At 40.6% G+C, this 13,544-nt stretch overlaps 1 protein-coding gene across 3 annotated transcripts in view; it reads right to left on the minus strand.

The window, feature by feature from the left end:
* The window catches only part of SEMA3C (semaphorin 3C), a 112,175-nt gene extending 102,044 nt beyond the window's left edge, over positions 1 to 10,131 (minus strand). Inside the window, exons 1-3 of one of the 3 annotated variants that reach the window (XM_027729993.2) lie at positions 10,003 to 10,131; positions 9,726 to 9,819; positions 6,516 to 6,656 (exon numbers count right to left, since the gene is read on the minus strand). In XM_027729993.2, the coding sequence (XP_027585794.1) occupies positions 6,516 to 6,618 (103 nt within the window). In that variant the 5' untranslated portion in view covers positions 6,619 to 6,656; positions 9,726 to 9,819; positions 10,003 to 10,131. Of the gene's footprint in view, positions 1 to 6,515; positions 6,657 to 9,725; positions 9,858 to 10,002 lie in introns of those variants that run through there. The other 2 variants (XM_027729994.2, XM_027729992.2) reach the window with 2 other exon arrangements.
* Between the last annotated feature and the right edge of the window lie 3,413 nt (positions 10,132 to 13,544).

Genomic DNA, 13,544 nt, shown 5'->3' on the forward strand with positions numbered 1-13,544 from the left:
ACAATAATGACAATATAACTGCCTACATAGGGACTTCAGCATTTGCCTTGGACAGGCAACACAGGGAAGACTTGTAATGTCAGAGCAGTGGAACTGGCCAAGATAAGCTGCTTTCTTCTATGAGAAGCAGAGAGTGCTAAGATGTGTAGAATCTGTCAAAATGTTCTCAGATAAAGTTTGATTTTTCCATACCAAAATAAAAAACAACAACAAACAAACAAACCAACCATGAGCTGGTTCAGATACAGGACAAATTGACTGAGTTGGGGAACAAAAAGAGATTAAAAGAAGTAAGTCATCTGTTAGATAGGAGATCTACTCATTATCATGCAAGAAACAAACAATTCTCAAATTTTATCAAACTTGGATGAGTTCTTCATCCAAGAGAAGGATTAAATTTTTAGGGTTTTCCCATAAATTTGTTGTCTGATAATTAACTACCTTGAAGACATGTACTTATTTGTGCTTTCCCATGAGGATACCTCTTATACTAACTGTGGAGAACAAACACAGAACTGGACCCTGTGAGTTCAGCTTTATTGCATGATCATTTTCATAACTGAAGTTAAATTACACGGCACAATTTAACTAAATACAGAAAGAGTACATTAAATTCTCCTTTCCTGTATACTTATGTCAACAATAATGACAGTGAAGCTAACTCAGTGACACTGCCACTGAACAAGAGTGTGAAAATAAGTAGATTCAATGTCATTTGGCACGTGGGATGTCTACTCATGGAACTGTAGAAAGAATACTGACATTTCTACATAATGATTCCTTTAAAATGCTTGATTTTTTTGATGTTGCTTTGTTTTTACATTTAACTCGCAGCCTGTTCAAGCAATTCAATTTCTGTAGAAGATTTATTGCACTAAGCCTCTGTTTATTTCAACAACAGAGAAAAAAAAAGAATAATAAACAACAAAGCAATGAAAGAAATATACAGAGAAGATAAAAGTCTAAAAATTGCCCCCAAATACTACAATTTGTAAAAGACTGTAATTTGTAAATTAGGCATTTGTCTTTAGGAACAACCTTAGTTGGCAATTAGAGGCCCTGTCTGGGCCTCTACATTTCTGGTGTCCCCAACATAAGGACATTGAACTGTTAGAACAAGCCCAGAGGAGGATCAAAAAGCTGAAAAGAGGACTGGAGCACCTCCCTTATGAAGACAGGCTGAGAAATTTGGGGCTGTTCAGCCTGGAGAAGAGAAGGTTGTGCGGAGACCTCATAGCAACCTCCCAGTATCTGAAGGGGGGCTACAGGGAAGCTGGAAAGAAGCTGGAAAGAACTGTAGTGAGAGGACAAGGAATAATCAATACACCTTGAAAGAGGGGAAATTTATGTTAGATATTAGGAAGAAATTGTTTACTGTGAGGGTGGTGAGACACTGGAATAGGTTGCCCACAGAGGCTGTGGATGCCCCAACCCTGGCGGTGTTCAAAGTCACGTTGGATGGGGCTCTGAGCAACCTGGTCTAGTGGGAGGTCTCCCCACTCATGGCAAGGCTGAGGAATTGCAACTATATGACCTATAAGGCCCATTGCAGCCCCTTAATATTCTCTGATTTTATGACCAAATGTAGAAATACCATCTTCACTACTAAAGATAAAAAGAATTTTATTTTTAGTTGAAAGTATTAAGTTTTTAGATCTCCAGTGAGAGACAATTAAATTGGAAGTGTTAACACATGGTTGATGTTCAATGCTTTATAAATTAGCATTATTTAAATCCACAGAGCTGTGAAAGCAATAAATCAGTTAAATTTGAGAAAATATGACCCAATTTGCTGAAAATTAGGCAACTGTATGAACATTCAAGATGAGTTTTGCATTTAAACAAAAATAAAACCATGGATCTCTTCTTCCTCTTTCTCTATTTTTTTTTGCTTTGCTTCTACTTCATTTTGCAAGCAGTTTTCATTCTATGGACGCCAAAAAAGATCCAATCAACTATTTGAGCATAAACCTTTGCCTACTAGACTGTCATCAGCACAAAGTCCCCCAAATAATAAATGAACTTTTTATTAACTGTGGTAACATTAACATTACAATGAGGGATTGTTTAAAAACAAGTTGTACTGCTGTTGCTCAAGAGCTCAAAGAAAATGGTTCTCAGCTCCTTTATTTTTCCTTGAGGGTAACCACAGGGGTTGCATTAAATCTTTTAAAATATGTTGACAGTTGAATAAGTGCTGCTGTTGCTCTGGTGACATTTTATGCTTTTTAATTGTCATTAATGAAGCTGACTGATACTTTCTTAAAAGTCCTTTACGTGTTCTAGTAATTTTATGACAAAGAGAAGAACAAAACCGTCTGCAAATTAGCCTTGATCCACTTCTCATATGGAATTTTCACTGGAGACAATGGAAGAGTCTGCATGGGAAATATCTGTCAGACCAGATATTTGAGGTAGGAATGCATTAAATGTTCCCAATAGATTGTGAAATTATCACTTGGTTGTGCATCACCATAAAAATTTAAATCTCAAAGAAGGTTTGTTCGAGTGTATTTTAAAAAATAAGTACTAAGTCTGCTTTCATTAATTCAGAATTTTATGTTAAAATGGTACAGCCCGACATTTTAGGGTTGCAATAATCCAAAAATAAATTTGAGATGGTATGAAACAAATTCAGACACTAACCTGGGGTCTAATAACTCCTTCCTGATTCTGATAATACTCCCACTGATTTGAGAAAGCTTTTTCCCCTGTAAAGACTGAACGATACAGCTCCCAATTATCTGCTCGGGAACATGCAGTAAGAAAGAGGAATGCACATAGTTTGAGAAACTGCAGGCACCATACTTGATAGTTCATAAACAGATAAGGTAAGTCTTTTGCTATGGAGAGAAAACAAACTATGGTGCTTTAATTATGATCAGTGATTTAAGTAGATTAAGAAAGATCTATTCCAAGGACAAGGAGCCAGAAGAGCTGGGAGGAGGGAGAATAGTACACCAATGGTGTAGGGTGACATGCTGAGTCCTTTACTTCGCCCATCCCAGGTTCCCTCACACCTGCATCCTCCACGGCAACACAGCAGATGATTCCCCAACACTGCTGCAGCTGTCGCACCACAGGCTTCACACCTTTGCAATTTCAGAATCAGAAAAAGCTGGAGCCATCTTTCTTCTTCAACTGCAGTGGCTCTGCAAGTGCAGATGTTGTACAAATATTGATGGTTTGAACCATCACCGTTGAACAGGACAACTGGGTCACGTCAAATTGTTCCAGGCAAACTGAGAGTCCCTTTGCCTGACTCTCTGCAGGCCCAGTGCCGTCTATAACCACGTATACCTGTGCACGGCAAGCAGTTCAGCTTCAGCCTGACCTTTTCTTTCAGCTGAGTAAATGGCTATACAAGGTGCAAAGCAATAGAAATCAGGCCTCAGGGTTCTGTACAGCGCTGCAATTTTCAAGGCACTCAGGGTGCAGACAGCAGTAAGTTCCACACTCACGTCATACGCACAGTTAACAATCTCAGCTAAGTCATGAACTACATTTTAATTAGACAAGGGGCCAGGCTTTTGATTTCAAAAATAGAAGTTAGGGTTGCAGTCCTTCATCCATTGAAGTTAATTGCAAAATCCCCATTATCAGGCTCTTGAGGTATTACCCAGGCGTACTTTTTAATTACATTTGATTCTTAATGAAGTCGATGGCAAAGAGAAAAGCAGCCCATGATTCAAATGATTCGCATTTTTATCTTTCCTGATGAAAAACAGAATAGGTCAAGATACTTGCTGGATTTTCCCATGAGAAATGCTGCAGTGTGAATAAGCTCAATTGACTTGATCCTGAAGGAGCAGGTTAGCTTTGAAAAGCATCACTCATTTTCTCCTCCTGTATGCATTCTACCCCCAAAACTTATGTAACGTAATTGTAGACACCAAGCCAAATCCAATTCAGAACTTGAAATATTTCATGTAAGTATCCTAAGCTTGAATGACTTGTCTTTATTGTCTAATGTCATTTAAAACATAAGGAGACCTAATTATAGTTTTATTTTCAAATGATGCACTTTAAAAGAGTGACAATTCTCCATAAAAACTGACAGCTTCTCAGGGCAAGGAGACGGCCAATAACTTGATATTCCTACATGATTTAAAAACAATAAGCTATGAAGCAGCTTATGAAGAAAGTGTGTTATCACACTTTGCTAGAGATTAACACAAAGTTTCACCTTTTTCTCTTTTACCAGTAGTCATGTAAATGAACAGATTTATAGAACATAAGTTCATATTACAGGTGAGGCCATTACCTTGTTATACATAACAACCTGTAAACTCTTCTAACATAATGAAAGCTGTTTCTTACCATCTGGAAATCAAGTTTAAAAATAAAACTACTGTTGACATATTACACAAAAAATTTTTATTTCAGACATAGTTCTCATATTATAAAGGACATAATTTCTTTTATGACTTCAAAAGACCCATTAAAAATTTTGGACTTCAAAATGTTTTGTTTGTTGGGGTTTCTTTGTTGTTTGTTTGGTTGGTTTGGTTTTTTAAGGTTTGATTGTGGGGTTTTTTTTTAAAGGTTGACTGTTAAATATCAGGGAAAGTAAAATACCAGTTTTGAGATAATCAGAGAGTATTGCAAGGCTCTGGTGACACTTTACCTTAACTTTCACCAAGGCTAGAGACTCATTTTCACTCATGCAAAGCATCACTTTAAAATCAAGGAAAGGACACAGGACAGTCAACTAGTGTACATGATATTTCAGAAACAGGTCTAACCAAGGCAGCCAAGCAGGGTTACAGCAGGAACCAGTGAGGTGAGGCTGCATCCCCAGGGCCAGCACAGAGTGGCAGGGCTCTTGGGGCCCAAAAGCTCACCAGATCAAGGGGTCACTGCAACATAAAGCTGTCATAGCACCTTTTAAAGGAAGGAGGGACAACCTCCTTCCAGAGAGGAACAGAGGAATTAAGATTTTCATTCAGTATTTTTTTTAAATCCCTAGATTTGGGGTCTTTTGCCCTATGGGTGCTTCAGTGTTTCAGACTCGCAGGATACCTGTGATGAAAAACAAATCTCAAGTCCATGTTAAAACCATTTGCCCCTCATCGCGATTCTTTCCCATTCACAAGGCTGAATAACACAAAACCTGAACACTTCCTACTTCATGGTCATACCAGAGATCAGGGGAAGCCTACATTACTTTTAAGGGCATTAAGCAGATGATGTGGAAATCCAAATCAGCCTGTTCTGCATAACTGTGGCAAACCTGCAGTGCAACACACAACCACAGCCAAACCTGCTTCTGTGTTGAGTTGTCCAGAACAGTTATTGCCCACACTATCTAAGCAAGGAAAAGAAATTCACACTTCTACTTCTTCACTTGGCAGTTCCCTCTTGGAATCAATTCCTACTATTGCTTTTACTATAACCATGCCATTTTACATCTAGTAAGTTTAGGGCCCTATACTCTATAATATACACCACCTTGTACTGATCAGTCTCTGGGTGGTATTTGTGGAAGGTCTAACTTGGCAGGTCTCCTTCTGGGTGTCTCTCAGTCTCATGATTACATAGTTATGATCACTGTGTCAAGTAGCAGTCTGAAATACTTACTAGTCATGATTATTTTTAAAGTGATTCTTAAAGACTGTTCAGAGCACACAGAATATTCCCATGGCAGTTGCAGGGCATCCCAACACTAATGAACAACACAAGCCATCCTATTGCAGACAGCATCAGGTGCAGGGAGTAGCAGGCATTCATAGCTCAAAGGTAATCACCAAAAAGGCAGAATGCTCAAGAAAGTCAACACCCCTATAGTTACTGACAGAAAATTTCAGCTCAAATTTAACAGACACTGTAAGGTGAAGAACACACACATTCTGAAGTGGTGGCTAAAATTAGCATTTAAGACAGGGATTAACACTAGAAGAATAAATTACTATTAAAAGTAATACTGGGGTAATTGTAGCAATAAGGTACTGCTAAGAACTTCAGAAGTAAAAGCAACTTTCTCTTGAAAATAGTAATTTTGATTGCTTGTTTACAATATGCAGGCATCAGTGATTGCTACATGCTACATACATCCTACACACTGTACAAAGTGCACAAGGAATGATGCTTTTTCAGAGGACTCTGCCTGGCTAACTATTTTGGTAAACCTTGAGGCAGCCTCATTTTCAGAGTATAAAGCGTCTCAGTTGGGCACTGAATGAAAGGAACTCAAACCATTCATAGCTTCCACTACATGCCATATGCTACCATCTTTCCCAAGCAAAATTAAGGATAAGAAATAGAACCTTTGGTTGTTAGTAAGTCATAATAAATCAAAACAAAGAGAAAGTCTTATTAATTAAGCATGTATAGCTATAAGCAGCTTCAGGTAAAAAACATCAAATTTAGGCTGACAGGTACGTTAGCAACACAACCAAAATAATAATTGTGGACGCAGATCAAAAAGCCAGTTTATACTCAGTTATTGAACTTAAGGGGAAGAAGAAAATGTTCAATCATAACATTTGCTTAAGAATGTTTATCTTCTTTCTTACCATTGAATGTTAGGAACACCCTTGCTTGAGGCTGGGAAGATCCTTTTACACTGCTAAAGTAAATAAATATCCCAATCAACACGTGCACTGCAAGAAAGGCCATCTCTTCAGTTTTGCAACTTAATATCCAAGAAACAAAACCTGAAAGACAGAGAGATTACATTACTCTTCTTACACAATTTTGTGGAGCAAAAACAACAGCATGGAAAGATCTGTCTTAGAAAGCTCTTCCAGCTGAAGCCATAAAAACTGATGTGAAGGAGGTACAGCACTTCTGTTTTCTCTGTATGTCTGAAAATGGTTTTCTTCAGCAGTCTTCTGTGCTGGCACAAAAGGAGCTCTCTGCCTGTTCATAAGAACCAACAGAGCCCAAGTTTTGGTCAGGGTAGACTACATCATCAGATTCAGTTTATTTAAAATGAGGACAATTCCACCTGCTGGAAATATAATTATACTAAATGTCAAGGCAGAGCAAAGCAAGGACGGGAGATAAAGTTTCATGAACAAAAAGCTGGCTGATATTTTTAGACATGTCTCCCTCATGTTCAGAGGGGGAGGTTTGGGAAATTGGTTGTTTTAACATTTGAAATCAAAGGTTCTTGGAAATGAACTTTAAGTTTTTAGTAAGCTGAGCTCTCTAATAGCCTTTAGTTGTTCTTTTAAGAAGTCCTGACTATGTTCATCATGACTTTCAAAACATTGAAACCAAAAGTATTTCAACATGCTTGAAACTGTTAGTCAACATTTGCTTTTTGGGCTAGTTCCTTTCGGGATACTTACCTGCTCTCATAGACTTCTACAGAGCACTAAGAATCCCAGAGTTAGATAGTGCATTACACTTGATACTTCTGCTACCCCTCCTGCACATCTGCTGATTCTACATTCATTTTATAGGGTTTAGCTGCTGAGAAGCCTGAGCTTCTCAGAGAATCAGAAAATGGTCCAAAACTCTGCATCTTTTCTTAGCTCAAGAAAAGGACTTGAGCTTAAGAAGGACTTGAGCTCACTGGAGTCATGGCACTTTCCCAACAATTCTAATGGACTTTGGACCAGATCCATAAAACCCAGCAGACATCAGAAGCTGAATATTACATATCTATATCATATCTGCTCCTAAACTGCATCTCTCCAAAAATTGTGAAGTGCAAATTTCATTTCACCTATCCTAACAACTTTGTCAGCTCAGCTCCAAAGGTGAGAATAAAAAACATCCTCGTTTTAGGCCCATTCTACTTTGCTGCTTTTATATATACATATATATATATATATATAGTCTTTTTGGTGTAAACAGCCCTTCTACTAGACACCACTTACTAGTTCATCAATCAGGTGATATATTTGATTCTATGGCAACTGGAAGCACTTTGAAAGATACAACCCCCACAGCTAGAAGACAGCACTAAAAGCTATACATTTATTTCATTAAGAGATTTGTTGTCTGTGCAATCGTCTTGCATTTTACCTCAGCTCTGCTCCAGCACTACAGTCCCTCCAGTGGAAGCCAGTATTTCTACATGCCTGTTCATTCGGCCCCTCTGAGGTTCACACCTGTCCTTAAAGAACCTGCTGTAAGCACCTCGGCACGGCAGGAATGAGCTGTCAGGCAGGGATGACTTTAGGTCACCATTGGTTTGGGTCAGATCCACACCACTGACTTAGCGGTAAAAGCCCCGTATCTCATTACTACCTCTGTCATTCCCGATCCACTCACTGTAAATCACTTTGAAAGGCTTCTCTCTGCATGAGGACTTCATATAAAGTTGTGGGTGGGATGGAGAGCATGCAAGTGACCGCAGAGCTCTGCAGCCCACACTCTAGACTCCCCTTCATGATTTGCTCTGGAATACTGAGAAATGCACAGAGATCAAGTAATTCTACAACTCTGCTAATTGACAAAAACACCCGTGTCATAAATTTGCCAGCTACAGATTGGGTCTGTAGGAGAAATATATCCATTCTGGCCCAGTTCCAAATTATCTCTAAAGGTCTGTTAACTAATAAAACGATAGTTGCAGAGTTTTTGCCAAGAATAATTTTTAAACAGGCTGCATGAACTCTAGTACTAATGCTGCTTTGTGGGTTTTAAATTTAAAACCTTGTGACTAGCCCATGGGATATCCTTTTACTTACCCCTCTTTTAAGAGAGAAGTGGCATTAAATCCTGATAAAATTTCTTTGTCAGGCCAAAACAAATAGCCAATCATACAGAACATATGATTTAACAGATGCAATGGGATTAGTATTTTACAGTAGTAGCGCTATGCTTTCTTTGCAATAAAGATAAAAAGTCAAAGAGGAACAAGTGTGCAGATTTCCCCTTCCTTTAAATAATATTGTAGGAAATAATAATAGAAAGAAACCCCTTTCAGCACTCCTTCCCTCCCACTCTCGTGCCTCCTGCCAATTCCAGTGCAATCAGTTACAGGAGTGAAACATTGCTACATTTCATTGCTCAAATTGCAGATCTTCACCGTTAACACAGAAGTGACAGGCACATATACGATTCAAATGCTGAGCAGCATGGTTCCTACCCAGCTGTTAGACACATAAATAATATATGCATACAACGCCAAAAAGGCACCTCAGGGTGCCTGACATGTGAGTTACCTAATGGAAATAGGTTTAATTTCAGAGATTTACAGAGCTGGTAACTGAATTGCAAGTTTGACTCTTGCTTTGGGCTTATATCCCAGTTCTGAATTTATCTCAGTAAGTCATGATGCTATATTCAGCATGTCCCGTGCACATGATCTCTGCTGACAACTCACAGACCTAAAACCTTGAAAGTACTTTTAAAGAATCTTACAGGACAGACAAAAAGCAGTGTCTAATTACATTTCTGCTCTTACACCCTATTCCAACTGTAAACAGACAAACCGCTACTAAAGTGAAGTGGTGAAGTTTCCCTGCCACGGAGGTCGCTTGCACCATGTGTATTGCTTTTGGAAAGTACAGTATCGCTTTGCTATGAAGTGCTGTGCAGGTGTCATGTGCCACAGGCTGGGTCCTATCCTTAAATCCTGTAAGAAAAATCATTCAGCAGAGGAAAGAAAAGAAATAAAGGAGAAAAAAAAAAATCCCTGCCAAACACAGACTATGCCAATCTGGAAAACATTGCTTTAACTATCTGTGAGCAGCAGGAAAAATCAACCCTCGGAGACATTTCACATCTTATTACAGAAAAGAAAAAGAACTTTAAGTTATGCTTACCCGGCTATTAGAGGCACCAGTGATACCGATTTCTATCTGGTTTCTATCAGTTTATAGACTCCACTCCCGCTACCAGAACATTTTAATTCCAAACCTGGCTCATTGTGGAGGGAAAAATAAATTAAAAAAAAAAAAAAAAAAAGAAAAAAAAAGGATAAAAAGAAAAGTCTGTCTTCGCGGCGGCTGCAGGGGTACTCCCGTCTGCTCCGTACAGTAATCCTGGCAGCTGGACTCCTAAGGCACCGGGCGCGCTTCTCCCCTGCCCGCAATTACGCACCTTAGGAGTGAATGGAGCTGCCGCGCGGTGACGGAGCCGGCGCTGGTTTCCAGTTACAGGCGCTGCCCTGCCCTGCCCGCCGCCGCTCTAGCGAGGCGAGGCTCGGCGGCCGCCGGTGCATCATTAGCTGAGCAAATAGGGGCTGGAGCTCATAAATAATGGCGAGGCCACACCCCGCCCTGCGCGCCGGCGGCTGCCGCCCGGCCCGGCCCGTCCGCCCGCGGCAGCGCCGCTGGCAGCGCGCAGGGCGGCGGGGGGCACGGTGCACTCGGGGCTGTGTAGGAGCGCAGCCCGCCGAGGGCTCAGCGGGAGCAGCCTCCGGCCCCATCCGCGCCCTGTGCGCTGGAGAGGGCAGGGAAACTCGCCGGGAAAGTTTGTGCCCCGCCGGGCAGGTCGTGCCGGGGCTCCCAGCGCGCCCCGACGGCAGCAAAGCCCGGGCGGCAGGAGCGGACTCCGGGTCGGGGCCGCCGGGCAGCGCTGGGAGAGGCGGCGGGGCAGGGGCAGAGCGGGGCAGGGGCAGAGCGGCCCCGGGCTGGGAGGGTTGCAGGGAGCGACCGGGAATACCGGTAGGTGTCACTGTGAAGAGGGAATGAGGCTGGGCTGTGGGAAGCGGGGAGCCGGGTGGCAGCCAGACCCCTCGGAAGGGATCTTCTCGCCCTCCCCCAACAAGAATTATTTAATCGATTTAAAACTTGGAAAGAAAATGAGCAAAGAAGAGTAAGAGAGGAGAATTCGAGCGTTGCTTAAAGTTCGTTTTCAGAGTTGCTCCAGAAGTTTTACCCCAGCTTTCAGAAGCTTTTTTGCGATGTAGGAGACTGGGACCTCTATTTGCTCAAACTCATTTTTTCCCCAAGGTCTATTGAGCAATATTTCCCATTTGGTGAGATTTGTGCTCTCATGGCAGTGGGACAGCATTGAAAACTTTACCCAAGATGTCTTGAAAATGTGAACTGCAGCGCAGCTCCATTAAAGCCACAAGGATTTTCCAAACAACCCTTTTTGGGTTCTGGGTTAGGTTTTCCAAAGTTGTCTTTCAAGCATATTATGTGCTGCTCTGACCTGCTGGATGCAAACTACTTCTGAATCAAGATTTCCACCTTCGCAGAGAGAGATGGTCTCTGATCCAGCCAAGGCAGTGCAGGGTAATGTCACAGCATTACTTCAAGGGAGCACATCTTGTGATACACTTGGAGCCATCTCTGACAGCCAGAAATATGTTAACAAGTAAACAAGTACCCACAATGAATCAGAGCACAAGCTTGAGTTACAGTTTTGTTTCCAACTATTAACACACTCTGACCATACTAACCAAAGCAGTCAATAATACTGATGCATTATAGCCGGAGAGCATCTGAATGCAGCACCCTGACTAAACAAATTTTGTCTACACAAGTGGATATCTTTGTGGCCTGATTCACCCCAGATTTCAGTACCAGCCTAGTAAAGTTAGTGCTTTATTCAAGCAAGAAAATGCAATATTATGTGGTGCTTATTATCACAGAGAACACAGAAGTATGGGATGCTCCTTCCTCTGAAATGGAAAGCCAGATTTGCAGCTGATTTCAGAAAAGAAACAAACCCAGAATTTTTAAAATCTTACCCACTTCAGATCATGTCTTGAGGATTAATTGACTGATGTCTTCAGATGAACTGAGCTCTCCAGATCATGAATCCTTAAAAAAGTTGATGCTCTTCCAGTTCTCCTCCTTAACACAAATAAACTACTCAGAAATGTGTGAACATTTGCTGTCCTAGAGAGCGGTTAAACTAAGCCATTAATTAGCTTACTCTCTCCATGGGCAGGCGGCGTGGCTGCAAACATGATGCTGCTCATCCCTGAAATGTGGTGCTGTTCAAATGCCTCGGTCTGACAGCAGTGCCCTGGCAAAAGGAAAAGTCACTGCATTGGAAAATCCCCTCAACTAAGTGCAATTAGAGATCCCACACCAAGCAACAGAAGTGAATCAGCTAATTCAGTGTTCTCCCTCTTACTGTGATCTATGCGGAGTGATTCAGAGAAAGATGCACAGAAAACCACAAAGCAAATACAAAATAACTTCTCTTTTAGGAGGTTTGGGGGAGATGTGAAATGGGTGGCGATACCAGTCAAAGAAAAAGAAGAATGTTACCATGAAATACCAACCAGGAATTAAGATGATTCTCTCCTCCCCAAATATTTTTGCTTTAATTAAAAAAAAAAAAGTCTACATTTTTCCTTAAAATTATTAATAATAATTTTCTAGGTAACATCACATATGCTCCTAATAATATAGGATTAGAAAAAAGACAGCAATAAGAATAAGCTCAAGTATGAATCAACATCAGCATTAGTTAAAGTCACTTGTGTTTGTCAGAGCTTTTGTATGTATGGGCACTGGGGAGCCATCTGGCTATCTGCATTTCTTTTTCACATATGCTAGCTACATCACAGATAAAAAGGTAAAATGGAACACTAAGGAAAATTATGGGGCTTTCCAACACTCCCTCAAGGACTTTGGGTTTATAAAATAGCAAATGAACTACAAAGAGATAAATGCAAAACTTTAATATGTGAGATACCATCGCACACGTATATCTGATAGGCAAAGCAAGAGTATGCTAATTTTAAAAACAAAAAGCAAATTGAAACAAGAATAAGCTTGCCATATTGATTTATTTGTATTTAACATGTGCATATGTGCAGGTCAGAGCATGACAATTAACTTTAAAAAGCAGTTTGAACTTCGCAGCTGGGCTAAGAGAAATGGTTAAAGTTTTACTTTAGGTGTTTTGTAATAGCATACATTAGCTTCAAGCAAAACTCATGGAGTGGAAATTACTTCTCCCAATTATGAGGTGGGGTTTCAGCATTTACTGGCATGAATCAGCCCTGTGAGTGAAATGAAAAGTATGCAGGACACTTGCTTTCCAGGCTTTCCAGGCTGAGTATTTTACAGCCTAGCATGGAGATGAGGTCAAATAAATTGGACTCTGCTTTGCAGCTGATTTTTAATCATTCCTCTATTATACAAAGCATACAGTGTGTTGTACAATTTGCTTCTAGTTCTGATTTGTTACATGTGAGATTTATAACTAAGGGCAGTTATTCCAGGTCACATCATATATGTGAGGACAGAGTCAGGCCCTCACACTCAGCTTCAGAGTCGGAGCAGTTCTGACTCTTGCAATGTGATCTAAGCAAGCAAATCTCCCTGGCCAAAACAAACAGAGCTGATTTTGTCATATCAGTGCATGGTGTTTGCTTCTTACCCAAACAAGTCATCCTAATGGACCCAGGCCTAGCTTTAGACCTAAACACTAGCTGAAGCCAGGAACAAGAAAGACAAGAGTATATTTGGGCGTTTACATTACATTTGGATTTGGGTTTAGCTGTTTTGTTTTGTTTTGATTTGTTTTGTTTCTCCTCACTTAAATTTCAAGCTCCTGGAAAAGTGAACATATTAGAGGAGGCAGTAGGACCAGAAGGAACACAGATTTGAAAGAAGGAAAACAGAGGCAGGAAAGTAAGAATGATGAAGATGGCAGAGGAGAAAGACACCTCT

This window comes from Pipra filicauda, unplaced genomic scaffold, assembly GCF_003945595.2.
Source record: "Pipra filicauda isolate LSUMZ 115617 unplaced genomic scaffold, ASM394559v2 scaffold101_size5749837_pilon, whole genome shotgun sequence".
Lineage (NCBI taxonomy): Eukaryota > Metazoa > Chordata > Aves > Passeriformes > Pipridae > Pipra > Pipra filicauda.